Raw genomic sequence first — 23,455 nt, forward strand, 5'->3', positions numbered from 1 at the left:
TTTGAGAGATATGGCCAAAAACGATATATAGCATGATATTTCAAAAATGTTTTGGGCCCGATATATTCTCGTGGATCAGGCATTACGTGGAGGAGGTATGCGCTCTACCGAATGCCCTTCTAGTTCATTACTGTGTTAGAAGGTTACCAATCTGCCAAGTAAAAGACCCTCCCAAAAAAGACTGGCCTTCCAAATAATCTTAAATGTTTATTCAGTAGAATACAATTATCTGTTATTCTCTTTAGCTTATTAATAATAAGGGATCCTCATATATGAATAATTATACGCTGGCATCTGAAAGTCTGGCTGGAAGCTGGTCTCGCATTAATGGAATGTGTGTGAACTGCTAAGATATTGTCCAGATGTTTGCTTGAATTCTTATCACCTTATAAGGTGGTTTGGTAGTTGGTTTGTTCTCCAGCCTTTGAATTGTTCTCCTTTGAATCTTTGAATTGTAAATTGTTCTCGAGCCTTTGAATTCAATCTGACCTCTCAATAACCACTGCCAAAAGGCTTTTGAGTGATCTCTTCCCCAACCCCAAAAACTCAAGCCTCAGCAGTGACCTTGGCTTGAAAAATCACCAGATATCATTCCATAATCTCACCCTCTCCACTTTTGCTTATTACAAAAGAAACTTTGGATCTTTGTACGAGAGTACGATCAGAGGATAATGCGTGTTGCTTGTGTTATTGAATTTCCTCTCATCCTCCATCATGATGCATATTTATTAAATAAATGGTTCAACTGTACAAGAGGAATTGAATTATTCGACATGACTTCGACCCTTGACAAAACTTAGACCCTGAAGATAGCAGAAATTCAATGGATAGCCTCTTGTACTTCAACCCTTTAAACCTTTACACCTATTGGACCCCTTCATACCCATTTTGACCCTTTAGACCTTTACACCATTTAGACACCCTAGGGATTAGACCCTTTAGAGACATATAGACCTTCTTCAACTCTTTAGATACTTTTGAGACCCCATCGACAATATAAGACCCTTGGAACACTTTAATACCCTTTGAACATTTTGGACCCCATTTGCTCTTTAGACCCCTTGAGGGTAAAACCCTCAGGACACGAACCCAGTAGACCTTTACACCCTTCAGACACTTTAGACCCCTTAGAAAATTGAAAAAAATTCCTCCTGAAAATAGTTTTTGATAACTTTTCATGCACGCTCTGCCCCTACCCGTCCTCCCTAGGTTTCTGCAGGGTGCTCGCAGTCTGCCAATAACCCCCTTCTGGTGACATTCCCAAAATCCAGACACATCTCCACTAATTCCTTCCTCTTTTTTTTAACCCCACCTGTGGAACCAACTTCCTCAGTCTCCTCAATGTTATTCTTCCAGGGCTTCAAGATGACTATTCACAACCATCTCAGACCATCACCCATCCACAGGCATGATCTTTTCTACCCCCCATTAACCCTCCCCATGCCAATGTCTTTCCGTGTTCCCAGTTTTTACTTCCACTTCTGTGATTAAGAGGTTTTTTGGGGGTTTTTTGTCTACCTTGTTGAGGCTCGTATGAGAGCTAAAACGAGAGTTGGTGGCTGTTTCAGACTTCTTCACCCCCTGTGTCCTCCTTCCTCCTTCCCTTACTCTCATTCTTCCTGACATCCCTTATCCCTCCTCGTCTCCCTCTATTTTGTTGCTAAATGCCACGTTTGCATGTTCCCCCACCGCCTCTTCCTACTGTTATTTTTGTTCTGTGTTGCTCTTTCGACCCCTTGAGGGTAAAACCCTCAAGACACAAACCCAGTAGACCTTGACACCCTTCAGACACTTTAGACCCCTTTGAAAATTCTCTGGGAGGCTCGACTCTGTATACAAAAATCGAATAAGAATAATAACAAGATGCGTACCTTAATAACTATGAGCAGTGATGCCGGGGCTCAACCTCCTTCCCCCCCCCCACACCCCCTTGCTTTGATCAGACATGTGACCCATGATGTCATTGGTATCAAACTTGTTTTGTTCATCGGTAGTAATGTTAATAATCTGACCAAAAAAATCCAGAATTGCTTGGTCCACGAGAAATCATCACCCCTTCTCCTCCTATCTGAACGTCTTAAATAGATAGGCCCTTGTACTTTTGGAATGTGTACTATCTGATAAAATAAACTGCACATGAATGAACATGGGTGTGCAAAAATTAAATAAGCACAGTTCTCTGGAAGCAATCATGAATGCAGTGCGGTGCACACTCACCACTTGGTCCGTCTCCGTTTTGTTTTTCTTCTCACCGAGCGATCTATTGATTTGCTCCTTCTGAAGTCTTATCTCTGACAATTGAGGAAAGGTATTCAATTCTTCTTTCATTTCACCTACAAGAGAGGAATTTCACATCACATTGTCCTGTCTTTTCTATTTCAGGCCCGAGAACAAAGCCCTCACTGTGACCAGGCCATAACAATCCAGAATCACATTTCAAATGTCCATCTTTGCAAAAGGAGAGTCAAACACAAAAATTCTTGTGATTATTATCATCATCATGTACCATGACCGATGCAGAGCGTTGTTGTTGCTGAAGCAGTTACGAGGCGAGAATCCTGGTCAGGTCGTCACTTCGACTCAGAAAGTCAGGGTCAGGGAACCAATGAGCAATTTGCAGGAACTTGGCCATGGTCCCAACGATAGCTTGGTGTTTCAAATTAATTAATAATTTTTCCACATTTGATTTCCTTTTCGGAGCCTTCGAAGCAAGCTGTCCATTGTTCATAAAGTCTTCGACAAATATTGTGGGAAGTATGTATGGAATGGAGAGTCCATGACCCTTGCATTGTCAAAATACTATCCCAATCCTGCAGTAGTTCAACCCTAATGTATGTTTTTTTTTTCCCCATCTGAGGTTTCCCACGAGGCCACGACTCAAAGGCAATTCAATCAGGGCTTATATGGCGTGGGCAGTTCTCCAATCTGTTCGAAAAACTTTTCCAGTGGATTTATACCAGCAATGTGCAGTGGGGTGCAGAGTGCAGACACACTGCTGGGCATATCAAAACTAATGACTCAAGAGACCTCAAAATAATACAAGTTATTCAAATGACTCATTATAGAAGTTTCTCAATAGAGAATTTTTGACGCTTGAGCACATGAGATTAATGTTGGTGTTGTCCACATTGAGCATAAGCATGTGAAACTGGATAACTTGGCCAAAACGTACAAAAAAAAGTACAGGTATATAATACATCATATTAAAAATATCTGTAGAACAGGTACACTTGCTTTAGACACACAATGAGGTGTCCATCCCAAACCTAAGGAAACAAAGCATTGACAGGGACCTTGAGCAATTCAGTCCATCTGCTGTTTACCAACGGATTCAAGGGAGCCTCAGGACATTCGACCCAATCACTTGATTCTCACAGGATAAAGGAGGACTTCCAATACATTACAACATACAAATCAGCTCCAATACTTGCTGTTTTCGCTCCAATGCTGTTTACAAGTCATTTGACAAACGGCACCCTCCACCATACGGTATTCAGAGCGAATCATGGTTCCAGAGTCATCAGGTGACTCTTGAATCCAATGCTGTGACAGTTACCTCCCTTGGATGAAGCTCATGACTCAAACCATTGTCTCATGGAAAGCAATAGTCTCACATACCTTTCACAATCTGTTTTCTGGCTTCATTAACCACAAAAATTTCCTTGCTTTTTTCCAATTCCGACTCGAGATAGTGCTGTATCTCTTCAGCTTCAGCATTCTGTAATCGCAGTTTCTCGTGGAGACATCTGCAACAATGGAGAGCGACGTGTTATCACGAGAGAATGAATGTTCCTTATTGATGTCTGTTTTTTAAACAAGGTGATCACCAAGATAACTCTCATCAGAACACCAAGGACCAATTTGTACCATCAGCAATTCCAAAAGTTCCAATGAATATCAACCCAATAATTCACCCGTTCAAGGTCAAAATGCTTTAGACCCCTCCCCGTCCCCACAATGTAAATTTTGCCTTTTCTCAGTAATCCCCAAAAATTGCCAAATATGGTTTCATGACTTTTTAATTTGAAGTCTTACACATCTCATGATGCTAAATTTATGCAAATCGGTGATCTGTAAAAATATCCATAAAACTAGGATAGTTGTTTGATTAATAATTGAATTAGATAATTTAAAATAGTTAAACATTTTATCACTCATTAAATGACACAGGATATTTGGTAAAAAGATTTTATATTTACACAGCAAATTTCATGTCCATTGAGCGTTTCATCCCGAGATCTTGGGGGATCGGGAGGGGGAGGGGGTCAGAATGACCCTCCCCCCCCCAATGTTACTTCGAAAAAAGCTCAGCCTGAATTGTATTAAAGTCTATCAACGACTAATGCTGGCAGACGGGTCCTCTGGCTTGAAAACCTTCCAATGGATGGCACACACATTGATCCCTGACCCCACATGTGAAACACCAATATCGCATTTATAGCTGCGTCGAGATTCAAACCCAGGTTACACAGCTCAAAGGTGGAAAACACCCCGAATCTAATGTGGTAGCTAGCACACGTGTGCTGCACCACGGAGTACACCAGGTGGAAACACTCCAGGGTAATGCAGAAACTTACTGTGAGCGGTTGAGGGGTTCCTTACTCTTCTCATTAAGTTGGAAGTCTTGCTCATCTGCCATGTCACAGATCATTGTTGTTGAAGTTGAAAACTTCTCATTTGTGTCTTCACTCATGGAGCTATGCTGGACAAATATATTGCCAGAATCTTCTGTATGCTGCCATTCCTGCAGGAATAAATGAGAGGGAATGGTGAAAGGATAAAGATATTGTTCTGGTTTTGCAAATGGACCCCCAAGCATGCAGACACACGCAGGTTCCCAGTGTGTGTTATATCATTAATTTAGATTCTGTTGTAACAGGCAAAAATAACAAGCAAAACAAGGGTCAAGCATCGATTTAATTACGTGGTTACAACAAAGGAATGTATTTATATATTATAGATGGAGATATAAACCAGACTAGGCCAACCCGCCATGGGCGAGAAACCTGTGTTGGCATTAATCCCGACTCAGAGTCCCCAAGTTCACTCCCGGTGTGATGCTTCAAGGCAGCAATGTGCAGGCACGAGGGTGATGGAGTGCAGAATGATCCACATCCCGAGGGCCCTCTTTGGCTTTGTTTTCTGGCTGACCTCAGATGTCTCAGCTCGAAGCGTTCCACACTCAGTGAACTCCCCACCGGAGTCACGCCACAGTAGACATGACCTGGCCTCACTGCGTCGTCGAAGCAGCCAACATCGAATGAGTTCTTCTCTGGTCGCCCTTCCGTCGCTGCCTCATTTTTCCTGAGCAACATCAATCCGTCCTCAAGCCCCACCATCCGAGATGCCATGAATGTCTTTCGCTTCTCGAAACATGAGGGAATCAGGCTCTTGTCTGGGAAATCCCTTTCGTGTGGTTTTCTGAGTCAAAGTTCAAAAGCACTCTCCAAAAACGGCAACAACCTCATCTCCCTCATCACCATCCCTTTCTCTTTCGCCCAAAAGCCAATCACAGGACTTCAAATTGTGGGTCAAACGACATAAGCCAAACTCTGGGGAGTGTTGGTGTGTGGGGGGGTGGGGTGACAAAGAAAAGGGAGAAGAAGAGGTGACAGACCGGAACAATTCTTAGATTAGATTTTCCTTCCCCATGTGTCGGGGGTTGAGGGACACATCCATCCATCCATTGGGACCATACTCTGTGCAGAGCGTTGGTGCTGTCTGAGCAGTCTCCGTGGCTATTGGGCACAATCCCAGACGGGTCGCCACTCCGACACAGGATACCAGCATGCTGGCACTCATTTTGTCAACCTCGGAAGGATGACAGGTAGTCAACCCCACCTGGTATTAATTCAACAGCTGAGTGGGATTTGAACTCATGATCCTCGGATCCCAAGCCCACCACCCTAACCATTAAGCCAACACCAGGCATACGATAAGTTCACAGTCACATGATATTCTGCTGGAAATCAAACTGTGAAGCAAAAGTATGTGGAAGAGGTATAAAAAAAGATAACAAACCATCCAAAAACGAAATGCAGATCAACATGTTATCTTTGAAAGTCTTTTTCATTTTCTCTCCATATTTGGAGTTGTTGAGTTCACCCCAATCGTCACTGACGTCCACGGCAGGCCAGTAGATGTGTGAAATTTTCATTCTTGCTCCCCATACACATCATTGGTCATTGTGTGGGTTCAGCTAGGACTTTCCCCCTGCATCGATCTATCTATTCAGTACTATCCACGACTGATCCAGTACCTGTCCAATAACGATACACTATCTATCTCGTAATCATCCAGCATTGTATACCCTGACATGATGAATCTTTACATTCCGTGCTGCCATTCCTTGTGATGCTTCACCCCTTCCCTCCTCATAAACTACCCTCTCTTAATTTAAAACCACCTGTTCGTCCTTTCATCTCACCTCCTTCATCGTTTCATTTCCCACCCCCCCTTGGAGACCTTCACTCGTCGTCATTTCACCACCACCTATCATTCCACCGTCATTCAGAGACCTTCACTTATCCCCGGTTTTCTCAATGAAGCAGTGCCCCCGACATTTTTCAGGACCATATCCCCCGCGAATGTCGTTGAATTGGAGGGTATTCCTGTGTCATTCAAGTTAAATAAAATAGTGTAAAGATTGTTGAAAACAAGCTCAAATGAGCTGATCCTCCTCCTCTTAATGATGACGTCATAAAAAAGAATATGACGTCATTGTGATGTTTCAGGTTTGCGATAAGTTATCTGTGCTAATGCCCGGCTTGATTCCCGCAAACAAAGTTCAAACAGCTTGCCTAGTTTCGGAGATAATTTTATAGGCGATTCCCATTGGCGGCGATATTATGACGTCAACTTTTTTTCTCAGAAGAATTTCCAAAATCGGAGATGGTTCCTGCCTGCACGTGGGCTTTCTGCATGTACATGGCAAGTTTCACGAAGATCCGATGAAAACTCTGGGTTGTGAAACAAAAAATGTCAAAAAATAGGAATGACGTCATAACAATTGATATGAAGTCATCGTGATGTATCATATGTGCGGAAATTCATCTCTGCTAATGCCCTGTTCGATTTCCGCAAACAGAATTCAAAAAGCTTGCCTAGTTTCGGAGATATTTTTTTGGCAATTTCCATTCGCGGAGATATTTTAACGTCATAACTTTTTTTTCTCGGAGGAATTTTCAAAATCGGAGATGGTAACTGTCTGCGCAGGGTATCTTTACATGTATATACCAAGTTTCAGGAAGTTTCGATGAAAACTGTAGGCTGTGAAACAAAAAAGTCCACAAGAAGAGGATGAAGAACAACAACGTGAGTAAGACTTCGAGATCCTCCACGAGGATCTAAAAAAAGTAATTCCGAAATTTAACGCCATTTTCATAGTATCTCTGACACCACCAAATCTCACGTTACATGAGTTATCCGTGCCCGTTGTTTGTTATCTCAACATGTGGGTTTCACAATGTGGAACAGAGTTCTCCCAGGTCTCGAAGTATCCACCTCCATTTAGGTAAGGGAGTCACGATTCATGTACCGAGCTGTGAAGTTTTGTTTGAGGAGATGGAGTACACCTCCCGGTCTATCCTGTGATCCCAGAACAACACACGGTGAACATGGATTTTTACAAGATTGTATAAACACCGTCCTGGACATCACCTTGTCTCTGAACAGCCTCCAGAGGAGGACAAAATACTCTTTATGAACTTGTGATCAACGTAACCCCGACATGTACACAGAGGACACCGTGAACACGAGGATGCTGAATGAAAGAAGTTGAAATGTGAAAGTTTTGTCACGAAGAAGAAAGACAGGTTTGATATTCCCGAGTTTGGGAGATAAATCGTGGAGACCGTACGAAGAGTAAGTGTTCGCGTCCCGGGATAAATAAACATCTCACCTCTTGGAAACGGGGTCGTGGAGCATTAACAGAGTCCGTTGAAGTTGAGCCCATGATGTTTCAGGAAAAACACGAGATTTAAATCCTTGAACGAGGAGAGAAAAACGTTCGCACGTGTTCACAGCGAGCACATCCACAAACTGAACCGAGCAAACATCGCCACAACGATTGATTTGTTAACAAACGTTTCCATGGTTACCCATTGTTCATTGTTCAACGGCTTTGGAAAAATCCGGTTGGTGATGATCATCGAACATTCCTCATGGTGATTGTCACTGGATAAAAATATTTAATAAAAAAACGAACTTGTACGTTTTGTTTGGAGAGGGAAAAAAAACCTCCTTCACGTTTTATTTATTTCAGGTGTTTCTCTGCACACAGGTGTGTTCAGTCCTGATTTTTGTGGAATTTTTTACAAGATCTAAAGCTCGTGGTGGAACGACGACATCAAGTGTTCGTGCAAACAAATATGAGAGAAAACACGAGACTTTACTTTCACACAAACAGTTGATGGATTGGGAGAAGTGACGTCACTTCCAAGAGAATTTGAGTCCCAGTGACGTCATCTTCATGACATGATTTTTCTTTCCGCGCTTCGCGGGATAATTAAGAAGGAATTTCCTCCTCCTGGATGCGATCGAAGAGGTGTTTTCCGTGCTCTCTCTTTTGAATGTTGAGTGACAAACAAGGAAGCAGCAGCACGAACCATTTTAGTGTTTGGTTCGACTTGGCCGACAACCTCCCACACTGAGACGTCACAGCGGACGCTCCAACCATCACCATGACAACACCGAGTCTGGTTTTGTTTAATAAGGTTAATATTGTAATGTCGTGATGTACAAACGATCAGACCGACCACGATGCGTTCAACTTCATGAAGATTTTACTGAGAACGTTCAGCTCCGTTGTTTGTCCCGTGTGTCGCGCATGCGCACAAGGAACTCACCTCGACCTCAAGGGAGGGCGTGACGTCACAGTTATTTTCCTCCATTTGAATTGTTTTCTGATGAAGATCCGGATTAAAAATAATGAATGTGTGTTGAAGGTTATACCGATGGATACCCAAGGAAGACACCACACCTACAAACTGAGATGTGTTCTGTGATGGTTCGAACGTTTAATCTGAGTGTGAGAGGTCAGGGGTTCCTGTCCGGAGGATACATTGGGGGGGAGGGGGAAATGGGACAACGGGAGGGGAGTTCCACTGTCCACACTGTATTACACTGTACGTCTATCAGTGAGATAGAAAACGTTAACTGTCCACACTGTATTACACTGTACATCTATCAGTGAGATAGAAAACGTTAACTGTCCACACTGTACATCTATCAGTGACAGAAAACGTGAACTGTCCACACTGTATTACACTGTACGTCTATCAGTGAGATAGAAAACGTGAACTGTCCACACTGTATTACACTGTACATCTATCAGTGACACAGAAAACGTTAACTGTCCACACTGTTTTACACTGTACATCTATCAGTGAGATAGAAAACGTTAACTGTCCACACTGTACATCTATCAGTGAGATAGAAAACGTTAACTGTCCACACTGTATTACACTGTACATCTATCAGTGACATAGAAAACGTTAACTGTCCACACTGTTTTACACTGTACATCTATCAGTGAGATAGAAAACGTTAACTGTCCACACTGTACATCTATCAGTGAGATAGAAAACGTGAACTGTCCACACTGTATTACACTGTACATCTATCAGTGACATAGAAAACGTGTACTGTCCACACTGTACGTCTATCAGTGAGATAGAAAACGTCAACTGTCCGCACTGTATGTCTATCAGTGAGATAGAAAACTAACTGTCCACACTATATTACACTGTACGTCTCTCAGTGAGATAGAAAACGTTAACTATCCACACCGTATTACACTGTAGTCTATCAGTGAGAGAGAAAACGTGAACTGTCCACACTGTATTACACTGTATGTCTGTCAGTGAGAAAGAAAACGTGAACTGTCCACACTGTATTACACTGTACATCTATCAGTGAGAGAGAAAACGTGAACTGTCCACACCGTATTACACTGTAGTCTATCAGATAGAGAGAGAAAACGTGAACTGTCCACACTGTATTACACTGTAGTCTATCAGTGAGATAGAAAACGTGAACTGTCCACACTGTATTACACTGTACATCTATCAGTGAGATAGAAAATGAGAACTGTCCACACTATATCACACTGTACATCTATCAGTGAGATAGAAAATGTTAACTGTCCACACTGTATTACACTGTAGTCTATCAGTGAGATCGAAAACGTCAACTGTCCACACTGTATGTCTATCAGTGAGATAGAAAACATTAACTGTCCACACTGTATTACACTGTATGTCTATCAGTGAGATAGAAAACGTTACTTATCCACACCGTATTACATTGTACGTCTATCAGTGAGAGAGAAAATGTGAACTGTCCACACTATATTACACTACATCTATCAGTGAGATAGAAAACGAGAACTGTCCACACTGTACGTCGATCAGTGAGATAGAAAACTAACTGTGTACACGATATTACACTGTACATCTATCAGTGAGATAGAAAACATTAACTGTCCACACTGTATTACACTGTAGTCCATCAGTGAGATAGAAAACGTTAACTATCCACACTGTATTACACTGTACGTCAATCAGTGAGATAGAAAACGTTAACTGTCCACACTTTATTACACTGTACATCTATCAGTGAGATAGAAAGCATCAACTGTCCACACTGTATTACACTGTACGTCTATCAGTGAGATAGAAAACGTCAACTGTCCACACTGTATTACACTGTACATCTATCAGTGAGATAGAAAACGTCAACTGTCCACACTGTATTACACTGTACATCTATCAGTGAGATAGAAAACGTCAACTGTCCACACTGTATTACACTGTACATCTATCAGTGAGATAGAAAACGTCAACTGTCCACACTGTATTACACTGTACATCTATCAGTGAGATAGAAAACGTCAACTGTCCACACTGTATTACACTGTACATCTATCAGTGAGATAGAAAACGTTAACTGTCCACACTGTATCACACTGTACGTCTGTCAGTGAGACAGAAAACGTTAACTGTCCACACTGTATCACACTGTACGTCTATCAGTGAGATAGAAAACGTCAACTGTCCACACTGTATTACACTGTACGTCTATCAGTGAGATAGAAAACGTTAACTGTCCAAACTTTATTACACTGTACATCTATCAGTGAGATAGAAAACGTCAACTGTCCACACTGTAGTTTATCAGTGAGATAGAAAACGTTAACTATCCACACTGTATTACACTGTACATCTATCAGTGAGATAGAAAACGTCAACTGTCCACACTGTGGTCTATCAGTGAGATAGAAAACATTAACTGTCCACACTGTATTACACTGTACGTCTATCAGTGAGATAGAAAACGTCAACTGTCCACACTGTATTACACTGTACGTCTATCAGTGAGATAGAAAACGTCAACTGTCCACACTGTATTACACTGTACGTCTATCAGTGAGATAGAAAACGTTAACTGTCCACACTGTATCACACTGTACGTCTATCAGTGAGATAGAAAACGTCAACTGTCCACACTGTATTACACTGTACGTCTATCAGTGAGATAGAAAACGTTAACTGTCCACACTTTATTACACTGTACATCTATCAGTGAGATAGAAAACGTCAACTGTCCACACTGTAGTTTATCAGTGAGATAGAAAACGTTAACTATCCACACTGTATTACACTGGACATCTATCAGTGAGATAGAAAACGTCAACTGTCCACACTGTATTACACTGTACATCTATCAGTGAGATAGAAAACATTAACTGTCCACACTGTATTACACTGTACGTCTATCAGTGAGATATAAAACGTTAACTATCCACACCGTATTACACTGTACATCTATCAGTGAGAGAAAACGTGAACTATCCACACTGTATTACACTGTACATCTATCAGTGAGATAGAAAACGTGAACTGTCCACACTGTATTACACTGTACATCTATCAGTGAGATAGAAAACGAGAACTGTCCACACTGTATTACACTGTACGTCTATCTGAGATAGAAAACGGTAATGGTCCACACTGTATTACACTGTATGTCTATCAGTGAGATAGAAAACGAGAACTGTCCACACTGTATTACACTGTACGTCTATCAGTGAGATAGAAAACGTTAACTGTCCACACTGTATCACACTGTACGTCTATCAGTGAGATAGAAAACGTCAACTGTCCACACTGTATTACACTGTACGTCTATCAGTGAGATAGAAAACGTTAACTGTCCACACTTTATTACACTGTACATCTATCAGTGAGATAGAAAACGTCAACTGTCCACACTGTAGTTTATCAGTGAGATAGAAAACGTTAACTATCCACACTGTATTACACTGGACATCTATCAGTGAGATAGAAAACGTCAACTGTCCACACTGTAGTCTATCAGTGAGATAGAAAACATTAACTGTCCACACTGTATTACACTGTACGTCTATCAGTGAGATATAAAACGTTAACTATCCACACCGTATTACACTGTACATCTATCAGTGAGAGAAAACGTGAACTATCCACACTGTATTACACTGTACATCTATCAGTGAGATAGAAAACGTGAACTGTCCACACTGTATTACACTGTACATCTATCAGTGAGATAGAAAACGAGAACTGTCCACACTGTATTACACTGTACGTCTATCTGAGATAGAAAACGGTAATGGTCCACACTGTATTACACTGTATGTCTATCAGTGAGATAGAAAACGAGAACTGTCCACACTGTATTACACTGTACGTCTATCAGTGAGATAGAAAACGTTAACTGTCCACACTGTATTACACTGTATGTCTATCAGTGAGATAGAAACGTTAACTGTTTATTCAGGTGGAGGTACACGATCAACCGAGTGCCGGTCTCGTCCCGAACTCAAAAAAAACCAAAACAATGGAGTAAATAAACGTCATCATCGCTTGCCAAGCCATTCGTTCCCTATCAAGCGCTCGGCAATCGGAACAAGCGATTTCACGACATGTGCTTACTTTCGTCAGTAAAAATGGCCGTTGTTCGTGGTCGGATTCAAAATGATACAAGAAGTCTCCAACCAATTAAATCTTCAGACCTCGGCACACCCCGTACTGTATACCCATAATATTGTTGAAACGTGCATTTCACACTTTTATTGTTTATACAATACTTCCACTTTTCATCCTAAATCTTCAAGATGTATAAACATGAAACCCCTCAACCCCCCACCAACACGCACGCAACCCCCACTCTTCTCAGCACGCAACCCCCATCAACCCGCATGCACCCCCACCCCTCTCAGCACGCAACCCCCTCCCACCCCTCTGAGCACGCAACCCCCCACCCCTCTCAGCACGCAACCCCCCTCCCACCCCTCTGAGCACGCAACCCCCCACCCCTCTCAGCACGCAACCCCCACCCCTCTCAGCACGCAACCCCCCACCACTCTCAGCACGCAACCCCCACCCCTCTCAGCATGCAACCCCCCACCCCTCTCAGCACGCAACCCCCACCCCTCTCAGCACGCAACCCCCCCACCCCTCTCAGCACGCAACCCCATACCTCCCAACCCCTCCCGATTTTGTTCGTCAGACAAACCGCATTTGGAAATTATTATTGGAAAAAAACATATTTGTGTTTTTTCAGTTTTCCCTTCGTTTCTCACTGCCAAGATCGTCTCACACGCGGCCGCTTCTACATTCGACAAAACTCGGGCCTGACCTTGATTTGTTATCTCGTCAGCGATTGGTTATTGGTTCCAAACTAAGCTTGACCAATCAAATGGGACGACAGGAAACAACGGAAATTCATTTCAAGACAACACGACATTTTCCAGTCATGATCAAAGACTGCAGTTAACAGAGAGGACTCATCGCTTCAGCGCACCACAACAATGCAAACACCAGAAGAGAAAAAAACCACCACCACGATGGGTCATCGAGTTTAAGCCAAGTTGGACAACAGAGTTCAAGTGTATGAAGGCTTCGCGTGAGGTAAACTGTAAATATGTTATAAAAATCAGTGTCCAGTCATTTCATTCATCAAGACGTATCGGTGAGTTTATGTAAACTCTTGTGTACACGGATGGGCACATACATGTGGAGCTTGGACGGTGAGTAATTTATGGAAACGTGACTGGTGATCATGATGTCTTGGAAAAATAAAGATTGGTGAGTGGATCAAACATGTTAAGTTTTCTTTTTCACTCTAAAAAATATGTTGATATATTTCAGCTCACTGTGGTCTCAAAATGCAGGAGATTGCACCATTTTGCTTCTTTTTTTTGAAAAATTTCAGGGGGGGTTGCCCCCGGACCCCCCTAGGGACGCATGCGACGCCAGCCTACTGCTTTCCCTTCAAAAAGGTTGGCAGGTATGTAACCCCCCCTCCCCGCACGCATTCGTTTGGGAAAGTTGTCACAACAGGATCGAGTAAAACTGAAAACGACGGACCGGAGAGCTCGAGTACCACCACAGCGTTGTTTCCATGGAGACCGCCATGTTGTTAAGCGGTGTCGAGCACTCCGTTCCGTTGGAGTGCTTGCTTGAGCGTTCTGAATCAACGAAGCCCCTTGGCGAGCGCTTGGCGAGCGGAACACACCCCTGGTATCCCTCCATGTGTACATCTCACTGTACGCACTGCCGGAACTGGACCATCGCAAAATCCACCATTGATTGCTCCTATCAGGTACGTACAGTACATACACCAGCACACACCAATAGAAACTCACCTGAGAAAACCAAAAAATAAAAATTCGGTCATATTCTTGCAATGGCCAAAGGTCTCACAACTCCGGGTGGATCCAGGGGTGTTTTTTCAAAAGGGGGGTCCACAATTCAAGGGAATGGGTCCATACTCTCCCAGGTTTTGCGAGCGTGAAACCACGAAGCGTGTGGTCCGGGGTCCACTGAAGGACTCTGGAAGCTTTGGGATTTTAGATGTACTCAGTTGCACTCTGAGAATCGACCGACACATTAGCTGCATGTTGGGAGGGAAAACAATTAATCATTGAAAAATAAAATTTATTTGTCTTTATGTTGTTAATTTAACATGTTTGAGTGTGAACTTGTGGCTCTATCAACTTAAAGCAGGCGTCGGCAACCTAAACCAGGCCGCGGGCCACTGGGCCACGTTCGGGCCACCTCGCAGGCCACACCCCCCTCCCAACCCGAAAAAATAACAAACACACCTAAAATCAATGATAATAAATGTAATTGTAAATTGAACCTTAAGACCTTCAGCCATCTGAAACAACAACGAAAAAATATTTAAGACCAAGTTAAGTGGACTAGAAGCGAAAATAATTTATTGTGACAACAGAGACTGTGATATATGTGGAAGAATCATATGTTAAATTTGTTGTCGGTTCAGAAAAATGTTTTGCGGGCCGCACCTAATGGAAATCCGGACAAGGTGCCGCGGGCCGCACGGGAGGAGCTCGCGGGCCGCATTTGGCCCACAGGCCGCAGGTTGCCGACCTCGGACTTAAAGGGACACCAGGTACTCAATAATCCTCTTCAATAAGGCCTCAGTCACATTTGCTCCCACGGCGACCCTACGGCCTGTAAAATATAGCCAAACGGCGTAGGGCCTCCCTGAGGCCACCTCAGTTTCTCTGCGGCACCGCACGTTTCTGTCAATTCAGAGGGCGTACGGCCGCCGTATCCTCGCCGTAGAGCAAATGTGACTGAGTACTTCCACCTACGAACTGAATGAACAAAGTGCGAAGATGCGGGTCGAACAGGTGGGGGAGACACGTGAACAAACATGAACGCCACGTTGTGTTCAGTTTTTTGAAATGTATTGGGTTTTTAGGGCCAAACTTTCTCGAAAAAATTGTTCTGATTCCAATTTGTTCAATCAATGGGCCGTTCGGATTCTGGGGGACCACGGTATATAATAGTTATAGTATATTCAGTTATATATATATATACTGGTATATTTTTATTTCAGTAAAAAAAAGGACTGGTATATATACCCACTCGTTACCGTCCGTCTGGCCGCACGTTCACCTTAGGGCCCCCCTGCGGTCGCCTTGCGGGCACCTTGAGGTCTCCTTGCATCTGCCTTGAAAATTCTATGGCCGCCGCAGCGACGCCCTAAGGTCACCGTACGACATCAAATCAAAGACCGTACGGCACCCCCACGTTTTCGGTCTCCACAATTTATAAACACGCCGTGCGGCTCCCCGAAAAATAAAAACATATGTGACTGCTACATTGTTTGACCGTGGAAATACTGCGGCCGCCGTAGAATTGCTAGTGGCCGCAGATTTTGGAGATCCCACGGCCGCCGTGGCAAATGTGACCGAGGCCTTAATACCCTGAATTGTGGTTTTGATGTCTGGAGCGCTTGCCTGTAAGAGTGCGGCACAAAATCAAGTTGTTGTTCTGTATACAGCATATGGCTGCTGGTTGCATAATTTTTGGAAGCACAGCTGCTCCACTGATGCAGTACCCCTGTTACCAGTGATATACATACATGGGGAGCATGCGCCACACCAGCGAGTCTCTGAGTCCACTTTCCGCCTGTACTCAAAGGGCCTCTGTCTGGCCATCTCCGAGGCAGATGCTTGGCCAATCCCCATCTCTTATGGATATAACATTCCAGGCACCCACCCGAAGGGACCGCCTCAGGTTAACCCGAGGAGACCGTCGTCTGGTGGACGACACCACTTTGTGTATTTTTGTCGAGTGATATGTTTTTATGGTGGCCAGAATGCAAATCCTGCCATCAACCTCATAGGAAAGGTAACCAGCATTGGAATACCTTGCCTTGCAATAGGTGGGGGAGGAGGGGGGGGGTCCAATCCAAAAAAATCGTTTCATATTGAAACATTTAATGCAAAAATGACAATGCTCTCACAGCTCTTGCCATGATTTGATCATTACTACCAAGTTTGGTAAATTTCTGCCCAACTGTTTAGGAGATAGTGTAACCACGGACAGACGCAGCCGATTGCAATACCCTCTCCCTCTGATTTTTTTTTAAGTGTGGGGATAAATATTGTTTTTAATTTATTATAGTGCATAATTTTCTTTTTTGTTGTTGCATATTTCATAATTTTTCAGACATTTTTATTGTCACAAGGCCAAGACAATTTGTTATGATCTGCACTGGACAGGATGGAGTGAAATCTTATTTGTGTCAAAAACAATCCAGGCAGAACCAACCTCCTCTACATTTCCACAGTGAAGCAAAAGCTTAAGGCTGAGGTCGTGATGCTGTCGACGTACGGCGATTTTTCTTTGTCATGGATATTTGTTTTGTGCAGGCGTATGTATGACGCATGGCTATAGATCTACTGCATGCCTAAAACCCATCCAGATGCTTTCAGTAATCTCTCAGTATGACATGCATGTAAAAACAAATCCAGGGTGACAGACCCACATGTATCCAGATGACTGCCGTAATTTTAACGATCATTCCAACGATAACACATTTGAAGATGAGACGACGGAAGATGTGTTTGCCGAAGAGCTTGAGATGCAAGCGCAATAATGTCAATATGGTTCATATTTGTGGCACTAATTTCAGCAAACAGAACATCCACAGCAATCCTTGGTTAAAGGGTAGCATTCTTGTGAATGAAGGCTTGATAACAACTACAGCTCTGACTGCAGTGGGTTTAAAGTCGGGGAAGCATTTTGTATCGAGCTCACATATCCTTACGCACCATCTTTGAGAAATAGGGGATACAGATCATGCAGCAGTCACCAGTAATGCCCTTTTGTATCTATTTTGTTTGTTTACAGGGAAGCAAAGACCACTACCATTGGCAAAGTAACAATGTGAAGCAAAGTGGAGTGGATGATATGGTTCTTCTGTCCAAGATCACCGAGGATGGAATTGTTGAAAACCTGCGCAAAAGATACAATGATGATTATATTTTTGTATCCTTATATGTGGTGATGTCTTCCACATCAAGTGGTTGAATATAGTATTTTTTTATGACATAATCAATTTGATCCACTTTCAGCAAATGTTACCTTGTGGGACAAATTTAATAAAACTGGTCAATCATCAGAGTGAATGAAAAAGTGACACAAATGGTTTGAGAATATCAGCTCCATGTTGGTTAATTACCTCTGCCGCCAGAGGTGGACGGCTATGTTTTCATCAAAATGTGTCTGTCTGTCTGTCTGTCTGTCTGTCTGTCAGCAGGATATCTCAAAAAGTTGTGGACGGATTTAGAGGAAACGCAGTGGACAAGTTCGGTGTCTGACAAGGACAGATTGATTCGAATTTGGTGAAGATCTGGATCTGGATACAGACATGAGAATTTGTCAAGTGATTCTTCACCATTGAGAGATGGGACCAAAAACGATATATTGCATCATATTTCAACAAGTTGTGGACGGACTCTGATAAAACTTGGTGGATGAGTTTGGTAGGTGACAAGAACAAGCCTATTAGAGGTACGGATGCAGATCCGGCCTATCAGGGGATACAAAACATATACTGTTCAGCCTGGCGGAGGTACGTGCTACCAAGCGTCGTTCTCGATAATTCCTTTGATTGTTGCTGTGAATCGATTAATTGTATATTTTTTGTATTTATTGCAAGATATCATTATAGTGTCTTTAATTGTGTGATATCATTATTATTGACTTTCAAACTTTTGTGGATTTTGTTTCAATGCTGAATGGAATCTTGGTGAGTTACTCATCAAAATCATATCAACTTATGGATAATCAGTAATCAACAATGAGCAAAACCATGGATTACCACTTAGTAAACAAAATCATGGCTCGTCAATAGTCAACAAAATCATAGTGATTCTCTCTCTTCTCTCTTCTCTCTTCTCTCTTCTCTCTTCTCTCTTCTCTCTTCTCTCTTCTCTCTTCTCTCTTCTCTCTTCTCTCTCTCTCTCTCTCTCTCTCTCTCTCTCTCTCTCTCTCTCTTTCTCTCTCTCTCTTCTCTCTTTCTCTCTTTCTCTCTTTCTCTCTTTCTCTCTTTCTCTCTTTCTCTCTTTCTCTCTTTCTCTCTTTCTCTCTTTCTCTCTTTCTCGCTTTCTCTCTTTCTCTCTTTCTCTCTTTCTCTCTTTCTCTCTTTCTTTCTCTCTTTCTCTCTTTCTCTCTTTCTCTCTCTCTTTCTCTCTTTCTCTCTCTCTCTCCCACATCCCTTTGAGAACAAGGGAAGCTAATCATTGGTAATCACACACCAGCAATTAACAACATCATGACTAGTCAGTCACTCTTGGTAAATGACTGCAATGTTTGAAACCGAGCTGTCCGGTTTGGTTGCTCTAATGATATTATAATCCCTGATTCAAATCACACGACTGTGTTAGTTTGTCCATTATCTTATCATATCCTTGTATTTTGTGTAAAAGTGCAATTATATTTCCTCATGTCCTTGTCATGCACATCATAATTTATGTGCAAGCTCCTCTGTGGGCCTTTATAGTCCATGAGCCAGACTAGATTGGACTACCAAATTGAGGGACTAAAAGTCATGATGATTCCTCGTTAGCCTGATGTGGGAACCATCAGATGGCTGCCATTTTGCACCCAATTTGACATCTCAGTAATTGGTTGCTCCGAGGCATATGCATTCCTAAATTAATGATGTTCAGTTATTTTAAAATTATATTATACATCAGTGTCGATTTGTCGGGTTTTGTGCCATAGATTCTGAGATCATAGAGCATGGAAACACCAAACAAGTTTGGAAGCTTTCGTGCTCATGGAAGACAACTTTCAAACAATCTGTAACTTAATGTAAACAATTGGGAAATCATCACCGAGGGATCAGTCAACACAGGTCTGGAAGGAATGTGGTATAACTGGGCTGTCCATCTCCAAAGGCTGACATAGTAACATGGACAAGCTTCATGGAATGGCTTGAGATCAACCACTTTGAAGATCTTCTCATGCTGAATGACACTTTGCGCATTGTACGAGCTTCATCAGAACATGTGGCATGCAACACATGGTTGTTGAAAAATGAGTCTTGCAAGATAATTCTGCACTTGGGCCATGACTCACCTGAATGTTTCCAGCATGAGAGAGGTCTACAAATAGCATTTTGTATGACTTGCATTGAAATGGTCTTGATCCTGCTTGAACTACACTGTGCCGACAGAGATGGTGACTGGCACCGTCGTCTATCCTCCAATTGAAAAACGATCCCTTGGTGCCTTGCAATGGACAAAAACACAATTATTTGAGCTACCTTCCAGCGTAATATAGAGATAAACGATGGCTGAAATAGACCTGTCCAGACTTGCAAATCGGTGGATTCTGTGTTCAGCTCAGTCACGCAAATCCTTTCCGTCAAATCGCTGTGAACCAACCCACTGAAGAAACTGTGAACAAAGACACCTGGAAGGACACATGGCTTCAATCTCAAACAAGGTACAATGTCCTGCTGTTATCTCACAGCTGAGTATCGAGCAGCAGCATTGAGGCAACCATGAACAGATCTCTGTCCTTTCTCCAGGTCTTGGTCATGCAGACCTTGAGAAGCCCCCTATTCAGAGACAAGTCTGATGTTGCTTTGTTGGTTTATCTGATGAATAACAATTGGACAAATTTGTTTGTTCAAAATCCTTCAGATATTGTGAGCATTTCCACTGGGGCTGCTGCACCACTCAACGTTCATATTGAGCTACTCACAGCGCACAACAAAAGAGAAGAAGATTACCAGAATCCTCAAGTGCTTCCTGATTTTTACATGAAAACCTTCACCATTCAAAAAGATGAAGGTTTAAAAAAAAAATAAAAAAAATGACACAGGATGCTGAAACTGAAAACTTTTCTGCAAGATGAAAACTTTTCGCAAGGTTGGCATCCATGGGGAGGAGGAAATTCCTCCTGACGAAATGTCCTGCTGAGTGTGGTGAGAAAAGTGGTGTGATTGTTATGATGTCACTGGTACCCAGAGTATCCTGGGAGGTGACGGCACTTCCCCCAAGCTCAGTGGCTGTGTTGCGCGCGCGTGTGTGTGTGTGTGTGTGTGTGTGTGTGTGTGTGTGTGTGTGTGTGTGTGTGTGTGTGTGTGTGTGTGTGTGTGTGTGTGTGTGTGTGTGTGTGTGTGTGTGTGTGTGTGTGTGTGTGTGTGAGCTCCATTACGAGCCTTAGACCTTGCATGTAAAAAATGGTGAAGAGAGCAATGAGATCATCATCACCAAAGAGTGTCCAGGGACATGGTTCTCATTTCTCAAAAGTGTAGTCATCCCATTCTGGGAAATAGTGGAACTGCACTTTGGGCCATTATACAAACTGTAGAATTTTATTGAGTGCAACTGAGGAAAAAGACCTGGGAGTGTTGCTTGATGCAACTTTGACATTTTCTCATGATGTTGTAGTGATACCCAAGAGGGCAACTTCCAGATTAGGCAGCAACAGGCGTTCCTTCCAGCTTTGAATAACTAGGGCCTTGTTTAATTTACAGGACTATAGTTTGTCCCTTCTTGGAGTACTGTAATGATCTGTGGTCCCCAATGACCAAGCTAAATGAGGATAGGCTGGATAAAGTTCAACAGATGGCAACTTGACTCGTGTCTCATTTGCAGCACCCGGGTATCCAGCCAGACTCAGGGAATTGAACCTTCACAGACTCGCCTGGAGAAGACAATGAGCTGAATTGATTCAGATCTTCAAAATAAAGAAAGACTTCAATATAATTCACCCAGATAACTTCTACCCTCGAGATTTACAAGTTTACCTAATGAGAGGGCATTCACTGAAGTTGAGAAAATTACATGAAACACCAGGCTTAGACAGTTTGCATTCCCTGTGTGAAGTATTAATAATTTATTTGAGCAAACACAATTAATTATTTTAAGAATGTACGAGACAAACACTGGACCAACCAACCTTTGAGTTCCACCCCGTATCGTCAATGAGTTGGTAGTGTCCTTCAGGAGGGGCGTAGAAGCACCTGCTTATTGTCTCGAGATCCAGTAAGGTCGAGTAAGAAGCCCGGAATGTGTGAACCATGTTTCAAAACAAGACACAACTTCCAATCAAATATGATGAGGCCACAAAATCAAAAATTGGAGGTGGCTGCAGGTATGCACAGACAGTAAGAACAAGCTACATACAAGGATATACACGAGGAACATTTGCGCAGGAGGAGACCATTTTTCCCATCATGGCTGCACTGCACCAACCCCAGAACCATCACCCATCCACGCACAAGCCACCTACAAGTCCGAGCAATATTCCCATACCCCTTTATCTCCAATGCTTCGAGGACCCTATCTAACTCCAATTGAAACCTATCTATCCCTCCACTGTCACCTTCATTCCAGGTCGACCATTCCATGCATTAATTACTTTCTGACTGAAAGACCCCTGGCTTAACAGTCTCTCATCTTCTTTACCTTCAGGCTATGGCCTCTGGTCCTTACACTGTCGATTCTGCCGAACATCTCCACTGCACCTATCTTGTCCACACACTTCATCATCTTTAACATCTCCATCAGATCGCCTCGTAAGTCCCTCCTTTGTAATGTACAAAGTCCCTTCTCCTTCAGCCATTCCTCATATCTTAGTCTAGCTTGGCCTGGAATGAATCTACTAGTCCGACGCTGTACTCCATCTATTGCAGCTATGTCCTTCCTCAGATGTTCTGACCAAATGAGGCCTCACCAAATTTCTATACAAGTGTACCACTACCTCCTTCGATTTTTAATTTATCCCCTATGAAAACCACCTAAAACCCTGTTAGCTTTACCTTTAACTGCCTGGCACTGTGCTGTCTGCTTACCTCCAATGTTGCTCACCACCCACAGATTACTCTCATGTGACATGCTCCAAGATTGCCCCTTACATTAGGTAATCTCCATTTTCATTGTTCTTCCCCATCCCCAGTACCTTCCATTTCTATATGTTAAATTGCAAATGCCAATCTTTTGTATCTCGACTTTCTTGAATCTGATCACCCCTCTCTCTGCTATCTATCTTACTTCCAAGCTTTGTGTCATCTGCAAGGCTGACTGTGAACCCCACTATCCAAATCGTTGATGTAAATTATGAATAATAATGGTACCAGTACCTGGAGCTTTATCATCACTTATTTTTCTAACTGTTCCTTCACTTCCTCTACTGGGTTACTCCTACTTGAATGTCTTCGAAAAGCCCTTGTTCACCCACGACATACATATACTCATTTACTAGAAGCTCCCCTGACTGTTCCTGTGTAAATGTAGAAAGAAAAAGTAAATTTAACAAGTCTGCCATCTTGCCTTCATCCTCCACCAATTCTTGTGTGTTATTCCTAAATGGGCTCACACTCCTCTTTAACCCTTCCTTTACCCCTTACTGACAAAAAGAATGTCTTCCTCTTTGTTGCCGATGTCATTTTCATATTCCCTTTTTGTTTGCAGAGTTATTTTCTTAACGAGCCCATTTCCTCCGAGATTGGTGTGATGTGGATCCGAGCTTAATGGGTGCCTTCTGCTTCTCCCTCATTACACTACGTACCTCCCTGCTCAACCACTTTGCTCCACTTTCTGCCTCTACCTTCACCCCTCACTGGAATCCAA

General features: G+C 42.8%; 2 protein-coding genes across 4 annotated transcripts in view; one reads left to right on the forward strand and one right to left on the reverse strand.

Annotated features, from left to right (window-relative positions):
• Positions 1-4,740, reverse strand: part of LOC147017129 (uncharacterized) — a 17,024-nt gene extending 12,284 nt beyond the window's left edge. For both annotated transcript variants that reach the window (XM_085846519.1, XM_085846518.1), the window contains exons 1-3: positions 4,578-4,740; positions 3,619-3,746; positions 2,218-2,333 (exon numbers count right to left, since the gene is read on the reverse strand). In XM_085846519.1, the coding sequence (XP_085702645.1) occupies positions 2,218-2,333; positions 3,619-3,746; positions 4,578-4,693 (360 nt within the window). In that variant the 5' untranslated portion in view covers positions 4,694-4,740. The remainder of the gene's footprint in view (positions 1-2,217; positions 2,334-3,618; positions 3,747-4,577) is intronic.
• Positions 4,741-13,630: 8,890 nt separating this feature from the next.
• Positions 13,631-23,455, forward strand: part of LOC147017130 (unconventional myosin-If-like) — a 335,840-nt gene continuing 326,015 nt past the window's right edge. The window contains exons 1-2 of one of the 2 annotated variants that reach the window (XM_085846526.1): positions 13,631-14,646; positions 17,715-17,852. In XM_085846526.1, coding sequence (XP_085702652.1) covers positions 14,446-14,646; positions 17,715-17,852 — 339 coding nt within the window. In that variant the 5' untranslated portion in view covers positions 13,631-14,445. The remainder of the gene's footprint in view (positions 14,647-17,714; positions 17,853-23,455) is intronic. The other variant, XM_085846527.1, reaches the window with a different exon arrangement.

The sequence above is a fragment of the Eptatretus burgeri genome, chromosome 11 (genome assembly GCF_056783735.1).
Source record: "Eptatretus burgeri isolate ZD-2024b chromosome 11, Ebu_testis_v1, whole genome shotgun sequence".
Lineage (NCBI taxonomy): Eukaryota > Metazoa > Chordata > Myxini > Myxiniformes > Myxinidae > Eptatretus > Eptatretus burgeri.